The 23052-nt window shown below is 36.1% G+C and overlaps 2 protein-coding genes across 5 annotated transcripts in view; one reads left to right on the top strand and one right to left on the bottom strand.

Moving 5' to 3' along the window:
* The window catches only part of LOC118737456 (la-related protein 1), a 62976-nt gene extending 48343 nt beyond the window's left edge, over nt 1-14633 (bottom strand). The window contains exons 1-2 of one of the 2 annotated variants that reach the window (XM_036467959.1): nt 14178-14633; nt 12100-13079 (exon numbers count right to left, since the gene is read on the bottom strand). In XM_036467959.1, coding sequence (XP_036323852.1) covers nt 12100-12930 — 831 coding nt within the window. In that variant the 5' untranslated portion in view covers nt 12931-13079; nt 14178-14633. Of the gene's footprint in view, nt 1-12099; nt 13080-13150; nt 13618-14177 lie in introns of those variants that run through there. The other variant, XM_036467960.1, reaches the window with a different exon arrangement.
* A 3933-nt stretch (nt 14634-18566) lies between these two features.
* LOC118737455 (glutamine--fructose-6-phosphate aminotransferase [isomerizing] 2-like) lies at nt 18567-21224 on the top strand. 3 transcript variants are annotated; one of them, XM_036467958.1, is made up of 2 exons: nt 18567-18758; nt 18828-21224. In XM_036467958.1, the coding sequence occupies exon 2, from the start codon at nt 19034-19036 to the stop codon at nt 21083-21085; it is 2052 nt and encodes a 683-aa protein (XP_036323851.1). In that variant the 5' UTR covers nt 18567-18758; nt 18828-19033; the 3' UTR covers nt 21086-21224. The 3 variants fall into 3 exon arrangements, with proteins under 3 accessions (XP_036323851.1, XP_036323850.1, XP_036323849.1); XM_036467957.1 differs by having other exon boundaries at nt 18567-18762; XM_036467956.1 differs by having other exon boundaries at nt 18567-18766.
* The last annotated feature ends 1828 nt before the right edge of the window (nt 21225-23052 follow it).

Here is a 23052-nt window from a genome sequence, read left to right as displayed (position 1 = left end):
AAATTTGATTTTAACACATAAACATAAATTTTTTAATAGACTTGAAACAAAACCCACCATGCAAAACATGAGAAATAAGCAACAATCGCCAATGGCAACAAATTGGCGACTCACCGATTTATTGCTGTGGTGACAAATCGGCAACATCACTTCGTTCATGTCAATTTTGAATAAAAAAGTTCTCAAAAATTCCGAAACTTATGAATATGGCGTCAATAGTATTGGCCAAAAGCATCCAAATTATGCCCAAGGACAAGATTGAAAAAATAGGAAGTCGCACAGCGAGAAAATGAATTAATTCCGATTGTAAGTTGCAATTTGGTACAAACAAATAAATGAAGTATTAAAAAGAATAAAATTATTCCAAAAATCGCCTGAAGCGATAAGAAAAGGACTCATTCAGGTAATAAGAAAACGACTCGCCCAGGCGAGTTGCCTTCGGCGGACGTTTTAGAGCGACCGGTAATAGGAAATCGATTCGATGGCAATATTACCGGCAATAAATTTGTTTCCGAGGGCGACACGTTTTCTTATTGCTGGCAACACAAATTGTTTGGTGGGAAGCTTCTTTTAGACAATTCTTCGATTCATCACTTGCATAATATAAAAATTTTTCGGAAATAAGTACAGTGACGAACAAAAGTATTGGCACAGTGAATTTTTCGCTATATATGCAAAGTTTTTTATTCTAATTTATTTTCGATAATTTTTTGTAGAAATACAGTTAATTTTACACCAGAAACGTAATAACAAAGTCTCTAAACTTTGGGCAAAACTCAGGAAAATTCATTAAATTTGCACACTAATTTGCAACTTTTTATTCAGATTTAAAAAAAATTAAAAATCTAAGTATGCACTTTTATAGCCGATTCAAATTTAGTATAACAAAGTGCAAGTTTAAAGTTGCTAGAAAATCGCGTTGATTTTTGGCAATTTTTTTAGTGGAAGGTGCTGCTCATTTTCTCCATACAAAAAATAATTGTCGATTTACTTTGTATGGAAGAACTTGCGGAAAAAAAATTACCAAAAATCAATGCGATTTTCTAGCGACTTCAAACTTGCACTTTGTTATACTAAATTTGAATGGGCTATAAAACTGCATACTTAAAATTTTTAGAATAAAAAGTTGCAAATTAGTGTGCTAATTTAATGAATCTTCCTGAGTTTTGCACAAAGTTTAGAAATTTTATTATTATGTTATCTGGTGTAGAATGAACAATATTTTTATACAAAATTATCGAAAATAAATTAGAATAAAGAACATTGCATATATTGCGAAAAATTCACTGTGCCAGTACTTCTGTTCGGCACTGTACATATATTTTTGTATATGCCTGTAGTTTGCTTGCTCGCCTTACCAAAACTCAAAGCCAACATATTAAATATATTTAAGTACGAGATCTATTTGCATTTTTTTCGTTCAGATAAACGAAACATGTATAAACATACATACATACATAAATCAAGAGATAAGGTACATACATATATACCCTATATACATAAATTTTAACTCAATCGCTGATAAGTTTAGTCAACAGAAGATGGTAGTATACCCAGCAAACACAGTCTCTAACGTTAGAGAAATTTGGAATTAGATAATTAGCGTAATTCTCTAATCGATCTCTAGTTGATGACGAAGTTAGAGGACTATTTACATTACAATTCGATTCGAGAACGATTAGAGAAACAACGCAAAGGCAAATAAATGTAAATAAATAATATTCCAAATGAATGAATCGTAAATTATCTTTAAGTTCAAACAATTCATAATTATTTTATTGCAAATACATTTAATACAAATTTTACAAACAAAGTGTTTTATTTAATAAAGCAAAACAGCAGTTTGAAATTTACATTCGAATCTCATTCGAGATCAATATTAGAATTCGATTAGAGAATTCATATTTTTTCTCGAGTCGAGAACTATGTCCCATTTTTGTTGAGATCGTTATGATTCTCGATAGTTTTTCCAGTCGTTCTCTAACGTTTTAGATTGGAGAATGTGGCCAGTTCTCCAATCATTCTCTAAAAAAAAGAGCAGTTGTATAAACCCTGTAGTAATTTGGATTTACCGAAGACTAGTCTTCAGATAGTCCATAAGATTTCCTGTCCAAATGAAGCTTCATAATTTATGTATGTAACGAAAACGGTGCCATTTTCGGCGTTTTTTTTTTCTTCAAATGGCGCCTATTTTTTTAATTTCGCACAAGCTGCCAACATAGCACTTTTGGAATTTCGTAATATTTCAATAAATTTTTGTGAAATTCGATGCGTGTACTATTTTTTTCAAAAATAAAAAAATTTTTTTTTATTTTTTTTTTTTTTAATTTTTTTTTTAAAAAAAAAAAATTTTTTTTTTTTTTTTTTAAGTTTTATGACCTTATTTATAAAAATTAAAGTAGGTGTAAAGAGCTTTATAAAATGACGTTTTCATACATTTTTCAGTTTATTTTGGCAATGCACTTTTGTTTTATCAACGTAGCTCTTATTTTATTGCTAAGTAAATGGGAAAGAAAGAAAAAATCTTCTTTTGGTTAAAAAGAATGGCGCCTTATTTGGCAATTTTTTATTATTCTATTTGACACTTTTTTATCACCAATATAGTCATAAATAAATTGACCAAAATCGCCTAGGCGTTTACAGCGCCAATCAAGAAGAGAATTAAATGTATTAGAGAATGTTTAGAATACAAATTGAATACGATTAGGACTGGTTGGTAACCGGTAAAATTTTAACTAGTTAATAACAGGTCCTTCTTATGAAGTTTAGTGGAGGGTAGATATGTACATATGTATGTATGTACAGTTGTCCACAAAATAGTGTGAGTGCGATATTTTGACCAGTTTTAGTTATTTGTGCTTTGTTTATTTAATGCTTATTATTTTTTTCTAAAAGTTTAGCTGGTTATACAAGAAACACCGTAAAGATTTGGATTAAAAAGTTTAAGATTTTGGTGAAAATTTGCAGCATTTTTATAATTTTGTACAAAGGTTGAAATCTGAATTTATTATTTTGTGGACAACTGTACATAAGTGTGTGTGTATGAAAGTATGCATACCACTTTCCTGATAAGATTAATCGTGCAAACATTATTGCACTCAAATAGTTATTTAGCTCATATAGGCATTTTAAAAACATAATTGTATAAAGAGGGTGCATGCATTTGTACTACATACGAGGGGGGCTGAAAAGCTTTGAGACTAAGGTATTAAAATAGCTGACAGAAATGTATAAACATTTTAATTTTCTATATGATCTCCATGTTGTTGTTGTAACAGCATACGGATTCCCCAAAGAGCTTTTGGGGAGTGTTGCTGGACTGACAGTCCTTGGCCAGATACAAATCTGGGTCGTTCCGGTTACGTAGACCCGACTGTCGTGGGAATGTATGATCTCCATCTACTGGATCAATGGACTTCTTAAATTTATCATAATATTCGCCGCCTTCCAAATGCTCGTCTATTGCAGCCTTTATTCCTGCTGCACACGAAAATCTCCGTCCCCGGTGATTTTTCTCCAAATTGGAGATCAGGAAGTAATCGATTGGGGGCGACAGGTCGTCTCTTCAAATATCTCCGTAGACATCGCTTTGTGAGGAATTTGGTGATAGTCCGTTTTCGTACAATGCCCGAATGGCTCACACATGGTGATGCTTACGGCTCAATTGCTAAAAGCGCAATGATTTTAATGACATAAAATTTGGTATTTATACCACTAAGGATATTAGCAATTAGGGGCACACAGGACAATACGACCTAGATATATATCTGGCCAAGGAATGTCACTCCAGCAACACTCCCCAACAGCTATTTGGGGAGTTTTTATGCTGTTACAACAACAAAAACAAAGCGGTACAATACATTAATGACACTTTAAAGTTACTTAGACTCAAAAGTTGTAAAGCTCCCCTCGCATGTATGTATGGTTTTAAGTATTCAAATAGTAACTGATAACTTATCTGTTTAACCAAATAAGCTTAAGTTTAATCGGGGATTTGCTACAATAAAACTCTATGCTAAGATTTGATTAGATTTGGTGGAGAATGTGCACTGCGCTTGTCAGTAGCTGGAAAAGTTCACGGTATGATAATTGTCAAATATATTCGCTTTATTTATGTAAATGAGTAAATATGTTTGTGCGTATTCGAGTGCGAGAATTTGTTATTCTTTCTCGTCTTGTCTTTTTAAATGTATGTCTCTAGCTTTCGTGTTTATTTATAAGAATTATATACAATTCTAAACATAAGAGCTTTGCGAGCTTTTAGAAGGAGACAACCATCTAGCGGCGGAATGATTGTAAAGCAATGTTGGCACAAAAGAAAAGCTTTCGCTGAGCACACTGTTCTAAGAGAACACGATATTCACGTAAAAGCTTGCGATCAGAGATCACCAAACATTTGTTCAGCAAGATAGATTAAACGTGCGAACATTGGTTAGTTGATTATTTTGGAGATCGTTATGGTTGTCAAGCATACGAATTTTGATTTTACTGCCGATTCTCAAAGAATTCTACAGATCGTTTCAGCAGAATGCAGTGTTAAAACTAATTTAATTCGAGTATCAATAACACCAAAAAACAACCCCATTGATACCATCCTTGTTTGTTTTTTTACTTTTTTTTTTGTAATATATATATATATATGTATCTTTTTATACCAACCATTTCTATACATTTTTTAAAAGTTGCCTCTTTGTATGTGTTATTGTGTCTACAAATTAATAGGGTTGCGGTATTTTGACCACTTTTGACTTTTTCTTTTGTTTGTTTAATATTTATTAATTTTTACCGGCTTCAAAAAAAGGAGAAGGTTATCAATTCGTCGGAGTATTTGTTTTATGTATGTTAACCGCATAACTTTTGCCCACGTTAACCGATTTCTGTAATTCTTTTTTTTTTTTTTAAGGAAAGGTGGTACCTCAGAGGTGGTCCTATACTAATTTGGTTCAGAGCCGATCATTACATCATAAAGAAATTAACTGTACTCTTGAGTTTATATTTAAGAATTGAAGTCGGTTTTGGCTTTTGCTTAAAAATTAAAACTTTGCTTAAAATTATTATAAAAATTTAACAAATTTTAAACTTTATACATACTCAGAATTTCCATGTCCATAAAATGAATGAAAATGTATGTAATAGTATTGGACATTTTCCACCATATAAAAAATTTTCGGACATACTTTATATGGAAGAAAATGCGTGTTTACGTCAACAAGAATCCAAAAACTTTAACATACACGTGTAATCAAAGGATTAAACCTTTATTTAAAATATATGTTTCAAATTATTAATAAGTTCGGTTTGCACTACGCACTTTTTTGCAAATTTCGATGTGGGTTCTGCGCACTGTGATATGCACAAGAATTATTGTTCACCTTTGACATGCGGAAGCCCCTCTTCTCCGGCAACGCAAAAAGGAGAATTATACTTAGTAAGAGTTATAATCCCTAAGCGCGGCCGAAGGCAGAAGCAAGCGCAACAGGTGGTGGACTTAACAAAATGCATGTTTGCAATGGTTTGGAAGAAGCTGTTATTGTAATAACTGGATTGGGAATCAGTTCTGCAGGCATAGGAGGAGTTCTGGCTTGTGGTTCAACAATTCAACCAGAAGCTGACATAGATGCGCCCATGCCCTGCAGTGAAAAGCCAAACCAGTTAGAAAAAATACTAGTTCATTAACTAGTATGTGCCTACCAGTTCGACAATTTCGAAGAACTTAGGCGATCAGCGACATCTGCCTTTGAATTGCCAAAGCCAAAATAAAACGCAATTAATTGCTTTTCTTACAAATGTCGGCTGTGGCGTCACTTGAAGACTACTGGTTCTGGTTCTGAAATCGCAGGTTCTCGAGGCCGCTTGGAGGAGGTTAAGAATTTTAAAGTTAAATAAATGTAAGTAAAAATAATTTATTCAATTTATATAAATAAATAACAAATTTGAAAATCTAATTGCATTGCAAAAAAACATTTAGGAAGAAATGCTATTGCTATAAAAACAAAGAAATTAAACAAAATTATTTTTTTTATTCAATTTAAAAACAACAATAATCCGCATGAACAAAAAAATAAATTTATAAAAAATAAAAATAAAATAAAAAAATAGAAGTTAAAAAAATTTTCCCTGCGCCACGATTTGAACCTGGGACCTCAGGCTTACCACCCGAGTGCTTTGCTCTGTCGGCCATTGTGACTGCTGGAGCGTCGCGAGCAAAAATGCACACTTATGCTTTTCACGGGGCATGAATTGGCAGACTGTCTCATCAACTGGTATGATGCTTCTAGTATTTATACTAGTAGATGCTGATGCATAGCCTGACAATTGACATCTCGTAGGACATCGCAATGTTAAAAAATACCAGTCGCTAACATTGAAAAAGGATAAAACGTGAACTAGTTCGGCTGAAACGCAAACCGGTAGAATTCTAGTTCACAACTAGTAGCTTTCCCTGCAGGGTGGTTACTATGCCCGGCAGCTCCGCATACCTTTGTGAGTACATTGCCATAGCGCGCTCTAACTCCGCTGCTATAACTGCAAATGCATCAGAATCTATAATTTTCCTCAAAATATTTAAAATCAATCAATTTTACTATAAACAAGCACATGAGTGTTTTTTTAATTCCTTTCCAACTTGTTTTCCTTCATACAGCTGAGTTCGAAAAACAACTGATACCTGGCAATGCTGCACATTTTTCCGCTAGGGTTACAGCATGTCGATTTTTCGTCTTTCGTAACGTAGCTAGAAATTACGAGTTACGAGAATTAGGGTTCTAGAATAAGGGTGAAAAATTAAATGGGCTATAAAACTGCGTACTCAAAAATATTCTTAAACTTCTGAGAAAAAATATTTGAAATTTAGGTGAAATTTTTGTGGATTTTATTTTTTTTTTGTAGTCCTTTACAAAGTTTTGTTAGAGAATGAACTATATTTTAAGTGAAAATTAAAAAAAAATAATTAAGCACAAGTGGCAAAGAGTATCACTTTGAAATAGGGGTGCTATAGATATGGTCAATACTGTATATAATTCTTTGGTATGTGTGTTTGTGAGTAAACTCCTCCTAAACGACATACCGATTTTAATGAAATTTTTTTATGTGCTTAAGTAGGTCCCTGTATAGTTTAGGTTCACAACATAAAACGCCAGATGGCGCCGGAATCGAGTTATTACTCGCATTTATGATCCGATTTGGCTCATATTGAAGATATATATTGGTAACGATTACGGCAATACTATTTCAAAAAACGATACGCAAGGAGGCGCTGGAGCCTAGTTATTGCTAAAAACTTTAAGTGAAATCATTCGGAGGCCCCAAGGTTCAAAGTCAAATTACCACGGTGAAATCAACCATCAGAACCATTGCGGTCCTTACTTTAAAGCGACAAAACAGTATAAAGACAATTCTTGATGAATGCCTGCAAATACAATTGTAAGACACTTACAGTATTTCGTATGAAATAAGTCTATGTAAATTGGATTTCTGTGAACGAATGATACTCTCCAGTTTTGAAATTACCACCAACTATTCTACACAGATTCAGACACGATTCACCATCAAAACGGATCATTTTTGCCGCAAGAACTTCTTTATGGACATAACGCTTTCGTTAGGTGATTTAACGGGAATGGAGGATATGTCTTCTGACGACCACAAAACCAAATGAGAACAAGAATTGTCAGTGAAAACGTAAGACCAAATGTTTCAAGAAAAAAAATTAACTTTGGGCGGGACGAAGTTCGCGGGGTCTGCTAGTAAATAGACATCAATTGCAAAGAATATAATTTTTTTAATTTTTAACGTGTTATTATGACCTTAGGTGTATGTGTTAAAAATTGGAATTTCATCTGCCGCATAAATTAATGCGTGAAATAATAATATACTGCTTTGATTTGCAATGCAAATATTTCTGAAAAAATTCCAGTTTCCAAGAGAGGAAGCGCGCCAATGGTTTTGCTGATGTGGTCGTTGTTGTTGTGGCGGCTTACTTAAGCTTTAATTTCCTCGAAACGCGCTATTATATAAAGCCAGATGAACAGAGCTTTAGTTTGCGCTTTTATGTTGTATAGGCATTCATTGCTTTTCAGTCAATTAGGACTTCGTCCTTTTCGGTCGTCCAAGCACTACCATTTTCATTCAAAATTGATAGAAATTTATATTTAATGCTTTTACTTTGGTCAAAAGAATTGGTATGAAATTCTAGCGCTACAAATATTACGCTGATAAATACGGTGCCGTCAAATTAAGTTACGCTGTTTAATGCAGCCATCTTAGCTGCCACCTGGTAATATTCACATTGCAATGTTTTCACAACGTAATATTACGACATCTATCATACGTTTACCCACCACCGTTTGAGTGCCTACGGAAGAGGAAGCTTCAATGGCTTCTAGTAGCGTGGAGTGGCAGGCGGTGTCAAACGGCTTTGACAGATCCAAAGCTGCTAAGAATGTTTTTCCTAAGAGGCGGTATCGATTCAGGCCAAGAGTTATCTGAGGGTTTTTGCCGTTAACATGTGCTGTGCAGCAGGTATAGGTTTCTGGTCCTGGGTTTGACTCGATGCCAGCCCTGAGCAACCGGTAAGGTAGAACCGAAATATAGCCACTGAAAAACATCTTATTTATGTTCTTGGTTATCTAAAAATGTTTTCTTTTCATCCTTACATAAGAATATAATAATTTTGTATCTTATTAAGCCCGGAACACTTTGACGACAGCAAGCGACAAGCAGCATCTGTCAAATTTTAAATACACACGTTCTTACGGACACAATTATTTTGACGACAGCACGACATCTTGGCTGCAGGACTACAATTGTCGACGTCGCCAAATTAAATCTATTTCTAATTTTGCCGGCGACAATGAGTAGATGTAGTGCTGCAAAATTAAATTGTCGCAAAATTAATCACATATTCTTGATTGTTCATGTTCTTCTTATTTACTTAAATAAAAATACACAATTTGTGAAATAAATATACCAAAATGTCAAACTTTAAAATCAGCTATTTGCTATGTCGCTGAGGTCTTCAAAATGTTTAAGAAGCTGGCTTCAAGGCGACATTTGTCGACAAAATGATGACGCTGTCGATACGTCGTGAAGTTGCAGTCGTCAAAGTGTTCCGAGCTTTATGTCGCAGCGTCAGCTCTTCAATGTTCCATTTTTAAACTACATAATTAATTATTCAATTCAACTTAATCTCTTATTATGTGGAACTCGATTTGTCACTGACAACCCAGTAAATAATTTCAAAAGCTAAAAGCCCTTCCAAAAGGCCTTCCTGAGAGTCGAGTGGTCTTCCGCTCTACATTCCCTTCTCCTTTTTCGATATGAAGTTGCACAAATTTAAGGGCTTCTTCTTTCGCTACCCTTAGAACGCCTTCCGGAAAGGCTTTTATAGCACGTACTTCAGAAGGCCTTTTGGAGGAGTAATTTTAAAGTTGCTTCTTTAATTTATAGAAATGATACATCTTTGAAGTATTTCGTTAAGACAATATTTACATTTGTAATGCTAAATAATAGAAATTTATGCATTCGCGTACATTGTAAATGTATAAGCCCTTCCAGAATGCATGCAAGTAAGCACTTTTTCAGGCCTTCTTGGGTAGGCCTCTAAGAATGGCTTCACTTAAGAAGGCCTACCTAAATTTGCTGCTGGAAAGTCATCTTTTGTAAATATTCTAAATACAATTTAATGTATGCATTTAAATACCATTTTTCTCTTAATCTGTTAAAATATATCTGTGTTCGTATGGAAAAGTAGCTTATGTCGAAAGGTTGGCTTTAGTATAATGCGGCATTCCTTTTATTCTTTAAACGAAAAGGAATTTTTTGCTGAGACTTAATAAGAATATTGACTTTCTAGTAGCGGAACTATTTCTTGCACGTTTATTTGCCAAAAGTTGTTCAACGGCTCAGCGCCAGCGAGTCATTCGCAATCGTGTACATACTGCAAATGTCAGCCTTTCGATATAAGCTACTTTTCCATACGAACACAGATATTATTCATAGATTGACTAAATAAATAAAGAATAAGAAATATAGCATAAGTTATTTATAAAACTAGTGAGGCTGAATTGAGCTGAGCTTTTAGGTTTAGGTTTTAGTTTTTTAAACTATAATTTTATTTATCCTTAGTTTTACCTTTATATTTATCTATATATTAATAATTTCATTTATAGTTTCATTTTTATCATTTCCTTTACATTTATCCTGATTTCTATCTTGATTCTTTTCTTCATCTACATATTCACCCCCCACCTTTGTCATTGTCAGGTTGGTTCTGCAATTCATTTTCGTGTAAATTTACCATCCTCTTTGTCTTTATCTATAGGCTTCTAACTTTTATTTTAATCTTTCTTAATTAGTTCGCCGTTGCTGTATTTATGCAAATGACGCTCAATTACCTAAAACTGTTTTAAAATGTTGCCTCCTCTTTACTTCCTTCTCTGCGCCACGAACCTTTTCTTATTTTTAGTAAAGAATAAAACAAAATAAAAAGAACACTAAAAATAAACGAAACAGCTATAATTTTATCAAATCATTCGAGTGTGTTTTAATGTCGAAGAAGAGCAAGACAGAGATGCGTCCATCTGTTCTATGTTTACACGTACATAAGTATGTAGTATGTACGTGATGTTTATTTATACATATACGATACGCGAGGATGTCTTTTTTTTTTAATGTGTATAATTTTGTAAGTTTTCACTTTGTCTTTTGTTCCCGTGCTCTTTATACGCTTCATGGATTGTATTTTATACAGTGTTTAATCACAATAAAAAATGTTGGCCTTGACATTAACATATTTTTGTTATTTTCGATGGGCCATTTCACAATCATAATTTACAATGAACTTTCATTCAGTTGAATACATACTATGACTAGTGAAATTTTAAAATTAATATGAAAGAATAATACTGTGAAGAACTTCCACCAGCCCTGTTTTGATTTACATATAGGTCTGGCTACCAGCCTATAAGCTTTGACACCTCTACCCCACGCTCGAAAAACTTAACCGCACCGTTGATCGAGTATTGCATAATTCCTCGTTGTTCTAAATTAAATTAATTATCGCTTGTTGCTTTACTGGTTTGAACTTTCGGTTTCAATAAATAATATCATTTATATTATGGTTTTTTCTTTAACGTGATTTCGCGTTAACCAGTTCTGAAGCTTTTAACAAGTCTAATAATTGCTTTCAAGGAGTTTTTTACTTTATACGCCTTTTCTATTGTTTAACATTTCTTCATACAAATTACAACTGATCATCAACTTGACCTACCCTAATCTGAGACCGCTTATCGTTCATTTCACTCTGCAGCCTTGGTAACCGGAACGACCTAGATTTATATTTGAACCAGAACTGCCACTCCAGCAGCACTCAGCGAAACTCCCTTCGCTATGTTTTATGATGTCATAAAAACAACCGCTTACCCAGTTTCGCGAAAAGAACTTTAAAAAACATAGCACTCCGTGGGTGCTCAGAAAAGTGCACGTAATTGAGAGTACCATTTTAAAGGCCCAAGCAGAAAATTCAAAAGTATTAAACAAACCCCAAAAAATAGAACATTCGGACCTTTCTAATCAACAAATAATTAATACTTATAATAATAACTCCAATTCGCAGCAACCACCAACTACAGCATTATGTTTAACTTTTCGCTTTCAGTGCTTTGCTGTCTATGTATTTTTGCTATTTGCTCCATTCTACGCACATTTGTTTACTTTTTTTTCATATACATACATACATATGTATGTATGTACATACATAGATAGTTTTTTATAGTTTGGTACAATTTCACAAAATTTAATGCGCAGTTATAACTCTAGCCTTAAGAAGTTAAACTTTTTGTGATTTCAATATAACTACCTACAGGCTAGTATTTATAATTATAGATAATATGTACATAGCAAAGTAGAATATGTACATAGGAAAGTATTTGTATATATGCAACTATTTTGCATTTCAACAGCTCAATTTTAGTACTCCACATAAATTTGTAGATTCATTCTTTATCAGGTATTGGAAATAGGCCAATATGCTTCTTCCAAGCAGCAATCTTCGACACATTCAAAAATTTAAACAAAAAAATTACTTTTATTCGCACTTACCTTCCAAGCATTGACCTTCGGTGGGGGTGCAGCAACGTACTTTTTCGGTTGTGGTGGCGCAGCTGTTGCGCTGGCAGCTGCCGGCGATTCGGCATCACTACTTTTGGCTTCATTGCCGCTACTAGTATTCTCAGCACTTGCACTCGGCGAAGTGTCTTTACGATCTTTTGGTGACTTGAGCGCTCCACCAACAGCACCGCCCTTGCGTGGGCTACCGGCGCGTTGACGTGGACGTGATGTAAACTTTTTATCACCATCTTTATCACCTGCTCCAGTTACGCGTTTATTTTTTCCGCCTTCACCACCAACGCCATTGCCGCCACCGGCACGAGAAACATTCCCCCCGGCAGCAAGCTTTTCATTGCCATTTCCACCCTGACGTTCACGACCGAATGGTTTGTCCTTACGTGGTTTCTTGCGATCACGTCGGTGATGTGAAATCACTGGTACAAAATCATTATTATCATCGATTTCTGAAGAATTTTCCGCACCAGCATCAGTGATAGCAGCCCGCTTTTCACCAGCCACAGTAGCACCAGTTTCAGCAATAGCAGTGGCAATTCCGCCGGTGGCTCCTTCAGCTGCAGCAGCCTCTTCACTCCATGACTTGATTGTTTTTAGATTCGGTTGGTTTTCTTTATTGTCAGTATCAACAACTGCCACGTCAACGGATCCACTTTTGGCAATGGCACCTTTTTTAGTTTCCAAATTTTGCAAAACATTAGCGTAGGATGTAGTAGCTGCTGCTACCGGTTGGCTAGCTGAGCTGACCACCGTTGGAGTGGCGGTGGTGGCGCTCGGTTTTGAAGTTTCCTCCTTAGCTGCTGACATGTTAGCTTTAAGTGCGTTTATTGTGTGCCTCCGGAGTATAGGTAACGTCAGTTACGTTACTAACCCCAGAAATTTTGAGACGTTATGGAAACTCTTTGCTGCTTCCTTGCCCAATCAAAAAGACAAACGTTCAAACAAATGCGTCGATACTGAAAAAGAGAACGGAAATGTTTACTATGAGATTAATCTATTTCTGCAAATATGGGAACGACATACACACTTGTGTAGGATAACGGCTAACCAAGACTACCTAGCCTAAATCAAGTATTCTGATGAAACAACAATGTCAAAGGAACTGCTTATGGCCTTCGCAAATACCCGCACAATTAATTGCGAAACCTATATGGACGACCGCATTTCGTATGTATAAATTCACTGTGGATTCTTCACTGTTGTTTATATACAGAAAACAATGTAAATTCACTAGTATTAAACAATAGACAATTTATACACAATCTTTGCAAATGACATCATATCCTTTCGAGTTCAAATTGAGGATCCTTAACGAAACGAAATTTTATGAACTGAAATTCCACAGCAAGTCTACAGCAACGAATTTTTTTATTTTACTATATCCGAAACTGGCATTTAACGCTTTCTACTAATTTTTCGGTGAAAAAATAATAGAAAATTTTAAGAAATTTCGCGTAATATTCCAACGGACGTCAGACTGTATGAAAATATGGTCAAAAGTGGGGTTAGGTTTGGTACACACTGTCAAACTATAAATGAAACGAAAGCGAAAGGAATACAATGAACTGACATTTTCTATTTACCACTCAGAGTTGCATTTAGAAGTACGTATTATCGATTTACTGTTTATCTCAAATACAATTGGTTGGCATATATGGGACAACAAACTTGTGTAAATATTTTTGTAGCCAATATTTACATATCCATGAATATGCAAACGTATAGTTTTTGAAGTCAATATGTATACAGTCTTATGCATGATAAAAAATCATGATTCTGTTTTTATCATGGTCTTATATGTTTTATAATACATCCTAATTAATGCAAGAATTATACATTGTGCAATTTGATTATATCCATAACCTCTAACCTGATATTATGCAATACTGCATTTAAATGCATCTCTGCAGCTGAGTATAGAGAAACCACATCACTTAGGACATATATTTTAGATAGTTTTTGGCATCAGTAAATACTATATTATAGTTTCATGTGGATTAACCAATCTCAACTACTCTTAAAAGGGTTTGAATGCACAATTTAGAAATACTTACGGCGTCGGATCGCGAACACAAGTAGTCCAAAATAAAACTCGCGGCACACACACGTTTTTGTTGTTTCCTTCTCTTGCAACTTCTTTATTGCGGTGTTTGCTTTGCGCACAATTTTCTACACACACGACCCGAATTCGTGAAAACTGAAATCGCACGAAGAGCTGACGAAACGAGCGCAATACACGACGAAATCTGACAATTCGAAGACCAAGAAAAAAGTTGTAAAGAGAGACGAGAAAAACGTACTCTTTTTGCGTATTTGAAAATTTTGTTTTATCAAGATTTCTTGCAACCTAATGCAAATTTTGGGTTCAATTGAATTGTACAATATCACTGATAAGTTTATTTTGCACGTTTGTATGATTTCACAACACTTTTCACCATATTTCAATGGTATTTCGCGAAAAATCTCGTCTCCCGAGCGAACATGTGGCCGACGCCGTTGATAGAAACTTCGAAAAAGAAAGATGGCATTACTGTCATTTTCCCCGAAAGGGGTAAAACGCCGTTCTAACGAACATGTGCATGCAAACTGACAGTGTTGTTAGGAAGTTTGCGAATTTTCGCAAAATTTTAAATAGTGAATCTTATTAAATAGATTAATATTAATTTATGTTTTTTACTGTGTTATATTAAAATTATGTTTTTGGGTTGGCGTTGCAGCTTCTAATTCAGCGCCGTAGATATTTTTAAACGCATACTGTTCTATAGTCTACACTTAGAAAAAAATCGGATCATTTTCCAATCTATTCTTTAATACAAGCTTAAAAATTAACTGCCGACCCAAATTGGCGCATCAAGGTTACAAGGTTGTGCATTCCCGGCGTCGATGACATTTCTCAATTAAAAGCAAAAGAGGATAAAAGAACCTGTAAGATTAGTAAATTCTATTAATACTAGATTTTTAGATAGGAAACGTGTTTTAATTGCTTTAAATTTAAAAAAATATATGATTTAGAACCTAAATTTTAGATTGACACATAGATAATAGAATTAAGTTTGCATCGCGATCTAGTGGTCTATTGTGCCCTCCACTCTTAACAATACCTCCTCTAGACCTAAATCCCTGAGAAAATGCAACAGTACTTTAGCGGATAGGGAGCGAATGTGCATAAGCTGTGGCCACATAGAGCCTAAACTTCTCTCAGGTCTGCTGCAGACTCTATTCCCTTTTGACCTTGTGCATATCTTCCTCGCTTCCCTCCTTTTCTTCCACAGCCTTCAGTCACCGAGGCCACATGGTAACATAACTGAACCCGTAGTTCAGCTTTTATCTCTCTCTTCGGACATTACTAAATGAGTCCTCATCAATGCCCACATTAGGAAATTTCAGTGAATTTAAAGTTTCTGCGGCGTTGTTTACTTTTACTTGAGAATTGTCAAAATCGGCTCTGTTCGCTACCGTGTGAAGCATCCCACAATAAGGCTTTCTGCACACTCGTCATCCAATTATGGTGTTTTAATCGTTACATTCACTGTATTGTGTTTATAATTTACTACGTTTATAAGCACGTATTATTTGCAAGTAACAATTTACAAAATGGTAAACTTTGCTGTATAAACGCCGAGTTAATTTTTTATTTGCAAATAGCTAAATCACGCAAATAAGTATTGATTGCTGTTACTATTTGCAAATAAGCGCCGCCATTATTAGGTTTATTTTCTTTTTCGATGGTCATCTTATTGCCTTTTTATAATCAGGCTATATTAAAAAAGAATTTTTCACCATCGAATAAACAGTGAGCTAGGTATTTGCAAATTATTTTTATTTGCAAATAGCTTACGTATAAACGAAGTATGTATTGTTTTTATAATTGTCTGTACGCCTACCCTACATAACAATTTGACAACTAAAACATAATCCGAATTGTCTTGTCTCAAATTGGCTCATGTAAACGCAGCGTTACGTGATGATTATAGGGAAAATACACCACACAGTAGGTCTGCACAACGTGAGTACGTTCACGGTATTGCGCAGTTTTATTTTTGCACAGACGATCTCACATACTTTCTATGTATGATCCAACCTGATTTGTGAATTTTGTGATATTTCATAGTTAAGACAATCACTTTTAGATGTTTAATTTTCAATACAACTATTTGCTTTTTGCTATTTTCCACACATTTTACACATGAAATCTTAATTTTTACGTATTTTTTATGCAATTATTCACCAATTCATTCAGTTACCCAACAAAATGTAAACAAACGATGCGTACACAACGATTCTTAATCGGCAATTTCGTGCCAATCCTTTTGTACACCTTTAACGATTTGCGCGACTATGATTGGACGATAAATATGCCGAAAGCCTAACGCAGCGCCAGCGCCACGCAAATGGAATTTTCATTTTGGACAGGGCGTTACGTGTTGATATTGGTTTGGCGGACAGTTTAGGAGGAAAAGAGAAAACATCAAAAATGACGCCACGCTATATTTTTGGTAAAACGCGAGCTGGCACTCTTGACGTTACAAACGTAACCCGCTCCAATTTAGGAACGGCAGTAAGGTTTAGGTTGCAGTAATGGTGCAGTCAGACTATGCATTCGATTTTATAATGTAATTCTCTTTTTAGATAAAAGTTGCAAAAATTTCCGAGAAATCGCCTGTAAAATGAAAGAAAAGCATACATTTAACCCAGAAATACCATTTGTGGTGTAGCGTTAGATGAGGTGTTGTTTCCTTTTTGAGGCAACAGCAGCTTCGTATTTCACACAAACAAATCTATGCTTATTGATGATTTTCTGCATTTAACGCAGCGTTTGTTTAGTTACGGCACTTCGGCATTAATGCCCATCACTTTTGTTTAGGTATAACAGATACTTAGACAGTGGACTATGAAGCGTTGCCTTGATAAAAGATTGTCGTGTGCTACTTTCGGCAGGTTATGGGAAATCGCAATTGAAGTTTGGAATGCAATTTCTCAAAAATGCAACGATATCTCGGAGAATGTTAATAATTTACGAAATTATTAAATGATTTAATTTTTGTGTTGGTGTTGGACGAACGAAAAATGACACTGAAGATGGCACAATGCCGAAACTGGTTTGTCTGCAAACCAAACTTGACTAGGGATGACGGAAATTCGTTTAATTTTTATTTTTAAGTTTAGGAACGATTTGCGTTAGTAAAATGTTGTCCTATGAGACATTTATCAACAATTTAGCAGCCCCTTCGTATGATATACAACAAAATTAGATACAAATTTGTAATAAATTAACAATACTTTTCATTCAATATCGCGGAAACAAAAAAATATGTCTAAAAAATGAAACAAAAAACTTTAGAAAACCGTAGAAGAAAGGGTACCAATTTCCTTAGTGTTCATTTACACACGGCGATTTTTGTTGCCGCAACTCGACGTTGTATGAGAGAGCGTGACGAGGAAATGAGAGGGGCACCGAGTTGCTCGTGCTCGGGCAACACGCTTTGTGCTCTCGTTGGTCTATGTAAATTGAACCGCTGTTCACAGCTGACAACAACAATTGCATACACACAAATCGCCGTTTGTAAATGAAACGAGCAACCCCAAAAGGGAATGTGAAAAATCGCGTCGACAAAAGTTTCTGTGTATAAACACAGTCTTAAGAACTGCGTACTGCCTTAAGGAAATTTGACTCAAGAAAATTGTTTAGCCATTTCTATAAGTCATTTTATATGGAGTTTGTGCTTTTCTTGAGAGCTGTATACAGGCCTTAACCGTGTAAAACTCGTAAGTTTACGAGGCTTTTATGGGAACGCCCCCTTTGCGAGAAGATGTAATTGCGTGCGCAAAGTGATTGTTTCACAGATCAACCAGGATTTTGTGAAGCAATTTTTGTTTCGTGTTATATTCCATAAATCCCGCCATCTTGTCTCTATCACTCTTGGCTAAAATGCAATTAAAAATGCTGAAAAATAGGAGAAAACCTAAGTCAATACTGTTAGTGGATGAAATTTATTAATTTTATTCGCGTATTATTATTTTTTAATTTATTTTCATTATTTTGTCATACATTTTAATATAAAATATTCGGCCCCTCGGAAACACTGAAGTTTACGAGGTCGTTTGCGCATCAAATTTGCTTCGTAAACTCACGAGGGGCTCGTAAATAGAGCTCCATACAAATTTTGAAGGGTCTTTTACGAGGCTCGTAAGTTTACGAGCTTTACGAGGCTATTACGAGTTTAAGGGAAGATGGGCGGAATCGGGAAGGTCTATAAATAGGTCTATAAACATTCGCAACTGTCATCATTCTTGATTTCCCATTTTTAATTGAATTTCTTATAAGGACACCCGATATAAAATTCTAATCTTTTTTCCGAGTTTATTCTTCATAATTTTATACATTTTATTGCAATTGCTTTTCGTAATAATCTCGGCAACACTGTCAATCATAATGAATCATGAACCCCAACGAAAATGGTGGGTGGCGCAATGAAATAAGTGTAAACAAATGTTCTGAAAGTGCCAGTAGCATTTATTTTACGAAAGACGGCCAGCAAAGATAACTTTGGATTCAGTATAAAGCGGAAATGAACTCTTATCTTATCTCACAATAATATCTTGCAGAATAATTCAATAGCAGAAGTACTCAGATTGTATGTATGTATGTATTTATGTATATAAATTGCTGAGGAAAAAGTTCCATTAATCACATCTTTTAAAAGTTAACACATTCAACAAAGCACTGGATATCGAACAAACAACATATTTCGCGTATTGCGATAAATAACTTCGTTGTTGTTACCATATAATAGCCGAGAAAGTTTTTAAAGCATTGTGGTGTACGTGGCAGTCTACAATTTGTTTACACAGCAGCTAGAATACGAAAGTATAAGTGCACGTACGTATTTCGCTTAGGAATCTCTTCGCAATGTGTGGCATATTCGCGTATATCAACTACTTAACTCCCCGTTCGAGACAGGAAATTCTAGAACTACTATTAAATGGTCTTAAAAGATTGGAGTACCGTGGCTATGACTCGACTGGTTTGGCTATTGATGACCCCGAAGCAAGTGATCAGGGTAATATTATAATTGTACGGCGCACAGGCAAGGTTAAAGTCTTAGAAGATGCAATAGCGGAAGTGTGCAATAGCGAAGCATACAAAGTACCTATCACAACTCATGTCGGTATTGCGCACACACGTTGGGCTACGCATGGGCCACCTTCTGAAACTAATTCTCATCCTCAACGTTCCGATGAGGATAACAGTTTTGTGGTCGTACACAATGGCATCATTACAAATTACAAAGATGTGAAAACCCTACTGGAGAAGCGTGGCTATGTTTTCGAGTCGGAAACTGATACTGAGGTAATCGCTAAATTGATTCATCATTTGTGGCGACAACATCCAACTTACTCGTTTCGCGAGCTTGTCGAACAAGTCATTCTCCAATTTGAAGGCGCATTTGCAATTGCTTGTAAATCAAAGCATTTTCCTGGAGAATGTGTAGCCTCACGACGAGGTACGCCGCTATTGGTGGGCATTAAGTCTAAAACACGTTTATCCACTGATCACATTCCAATATTGTACGCAAAGAAGAAGCGAGCCTATGGAAAAGCACTGCCAGCGGAAATATCGTTGCCCCCCCGTTTCGACGATACGCCAGCCGAGTACCAACCTTTGGAAAGCAAAGAAGTCGAATATTTTTTCGCATCAGATGCCAGTGCGATAATTGAACATACTGACCGCGTAATCTATCTCGAGGACGACGATGTGGCAGCAGTTAAAGATGGTGCGTTAAGTATTCATAGAGTAAAGAAATGCTTAGATGATCCTCATGCTCGGGAAATTACGACACTGAAAATGGAGATTCAGCAAATTATGAAAGGCAACTACGATTCGTTCATGTTGAAAGAGATTTTCGAGCAGCCGGAATCGGTGGTTAATACAATGCGCGGCCGAATGTTCTTTGAAACCAAAACTGCAGTATTGGGTGGCATTACAGAGTTTATTCCAGAGATTAAGCGTTGTCGTCGTTTAATTCTGATTGCTTGTGGCACATCGTACCACAGTGCTGTAGCTACCCGTCAACTGCTTGAGGAACTCACTGAATTACCGGTGGTAGTAGAGTTGGCCTCTGACTTTATGGATCGCCATACACCAATTTATCGCGATGACGTCTGCTTTTTCATATCGCAGTCAGGAGAGACGGCGGATACTTTAATCGCATTGCGCTATTGCAAGCAGCGTGGCGCACTCATCGTGGGCATCACTAATACTGTGGGCAGCAGCATATGTCGCGAATCGCATTGTGGAGTGCACATTAATGCTGGTCCTGAAATAGGAGTAGCATCCACCAAGGCGTACACATCACAATTCATTTCGTTAGTTATGTTCGCACTGGTCATGTCGGAGGATAGACTATCACTACAACCACGACGTCTGGAAATTATATACGGCCTAGAAACACTCGCCGATCAGATACGTAAAGTATTACAGCTGAATTCACAAGTACAGGAGTTGGCTAAGGACTTGTATTTGCACAAATCACTATTAATAATGGGACGCGGATACAATTTCGCTACATGCCTTGAGGGTGCGCTAAAAGTGAAGGAATTGACCTACATGCACAGTGAAGGAATATTGGCGGGCGAGCTGAAACACGGACCCATTGCGCTGGTGGACGATGAGATGCCAGTGCTGATGGTTGTCATGCGCGACCCAGTATATATGAAATGTATGAATGCATTGCAGCAAGTAACAGCGCGTGCCTGTCGACCAATAATTCTATGTGAAGAGGGTGATGAAGATACAAAAGCTTTCTCATCTAGAACTTTAGAAATTCCACGAACAGTAGATTGCCTACAGGGTATACTCACGGTTATACCATTGCAGCTTCTATCATATCACATAGCTGTATTACGTGGCTGCGATGTGGACTGTCCACGTAACTTAGCGAAATCTGTAACGGTGGAGTAGTAAAGCTGCATGATAAATAGTTTCTAGGGAGGAAGAACTTACACCGCAAACCAATTACACATATGTACATGTTTTTATTTTAAGAGAAATCTGTTTATTTTCGTAGTAAATCATAAATAAGCATTTTAAACTATTTTAACTACTGTTATCCATACATATCGAGCCCTAACCGCCAAAAGGGCTTAAGCGACAACCTGTTCGATTTTCTTTTTTCGACGGAAATCGATTACCCACCACCATACGCACCAGCTGTCAAAAGCTCGGATCCAGTACTCTATGAACTTACAGGATTTTACACGAACTTGCAAGAAGTTGCAGGAAAAATGTTCCCGTACTCCAAAATCCTCCAAAATCCTGTAAATGAGAGCGACTTTTGGAGAGTTGTGTAGAGAATGAAGTTGCAAGATTTTACCCGAACTTTTTCTTCTGGTATAATCGTGAAAAGTGTCAAGCAATCACTGGTTGACGTTTTTACAGGAAAAATGTTTTTTTGTTCCCGTACTTTTTGTTGCTCTTAATAAGAGGAATACAAGAAATGAGTTAAAGGCATCAAAATGGTTTTTGTTAATGCAAAAACATATTTTTTTTTTTAAATATATCTTTTGGCTTAACCGCCGCAATTGCGTGCTGCAGCCTTTTTTGTGACGACAAAAAGGGCGTAAGCGACAAAATCACCTGTTTCATTAAAGATGGACAAATAATACCACCAGTATTATATACCTTACATCAAATGTAATTTATTCATTGACCTTCACGTTAGTATCTACAGTAATTGCCGTGTTAATAAAAAAAACAACGCCTACTGTAAAATTTACTTTTTGTCGCTTACGCCCTTTTGGCGGTTAGGGCTCGATATGTACTGTGCTATTGGTAATATGTATATAGTACATACAAATGGATTGTAAATATATATGATTCACATAGTTATGCGAGTGTATACATATGTACATATACCCGTTAGCATTATTTTTGAAATGTGCAATACATTATCCAACGAAATACATACTATAAATTCATACATTTAAAAATGAGTTTAATTTCCTAGTTAGCAGGAGAAACCACAACCACAAATTCTGTTGTTATTGTTATATCATATAAATTCCTGAAAGAGTTTTTGGAGTTGCTGGAGTGACGGTCCTTGGCCAGATATAAATCTGTATCGTTCCGGTTTACATCTCTATACATATATATGTGTAATTAAACCTGCGATTTGTTTATTTAATTTTTTCATTTCCATATGAGAAAAGGCAAACTCCCTCCTGTGGCTGAGAAAGCTTCGAAATAAAGAAGTTAAATAGTAGGGGGAGAAGACATCACCCTATGGAACCCTTTGCTTAATTTTTATTGCTTTCGATATTTGTTTTCGAAAGGTTAATGACGACTTCCCACCACTAATATAACTCACCGTTCGAATCCCTGTGGGAAAGAAGCATCGAGGCTTCTTGGAATGACGGACTCTGTCAAACTCCTTTGACAAGTCCACCGCCAATAGGACTGTTCTCTCACAGGTGCGGTTTCGGTTAAGGCCACGAGTTATCTGGGTGCGTATTGTGTTAAGTGCGGTGGTTGGGTTGTGCCCTTTGCGGGAGCCATGTTGATGCTTTGTCGCGGTCAGGAGGTATGAAAGTGCGGGAGTAGTGTCTTCGCTACGGGGAAACGAGTGTTATAGGTCGATAAGACACCCCTTTGTAGGTTGGCTTCCCTGGGTTCCACATGGACAGGTTGAGGACCTTTCGTCGACCCAATGGTTTTGGAGGCTTTCGGCCTCCCGATGGCCTCCTGGACCTCACCGCTGGTAAAAGCGAAGGGTGCAACATTTTTTGACAGTTTTTTCAGCCTTCTGATCACTCGACGCTTGACCTCGCACATTTTTCTTCCGGTCCGACAAGGCGTTGCCGTCGAATAAGATTGTCTTGGTTGTTTACAACCCGGTCCTATGGTAGCTAGAAGCGCGAATTCATATATGG

This window comes from Rhagoletis pomonella, unplaced genomic scaffold (genome assembly GCF_013731165.1).
Source record: "Rhagoletis pomonella isolate Grant_MI unplaced genomic scaffold, Rhpom_1.0 Rhpom_scaffold_00004, whole genome shotgun sequence".
NCBI classification, from domain to species: domain Eukaryota; kingdom Metazoa; phylum Arthropoda; class Insecta; order Diptera; family Tephritidae; genus Rhagoletis; species Rhagoletis pomonella.
The sequence above is the reverse complement of the archived record's forward strand: the minus strand, read 5'-3'. Positions and strand labels throughout refer to the sequence as shown.

Coding starts and splice junctions, on each gene's coding strand:
- LOC118737455 (XM_036467958.1), top strand. CDS start 19,034: ATGTGTGGCATATTCGCGTATATCAACTACTTAACTCCCCGTTCGAGA.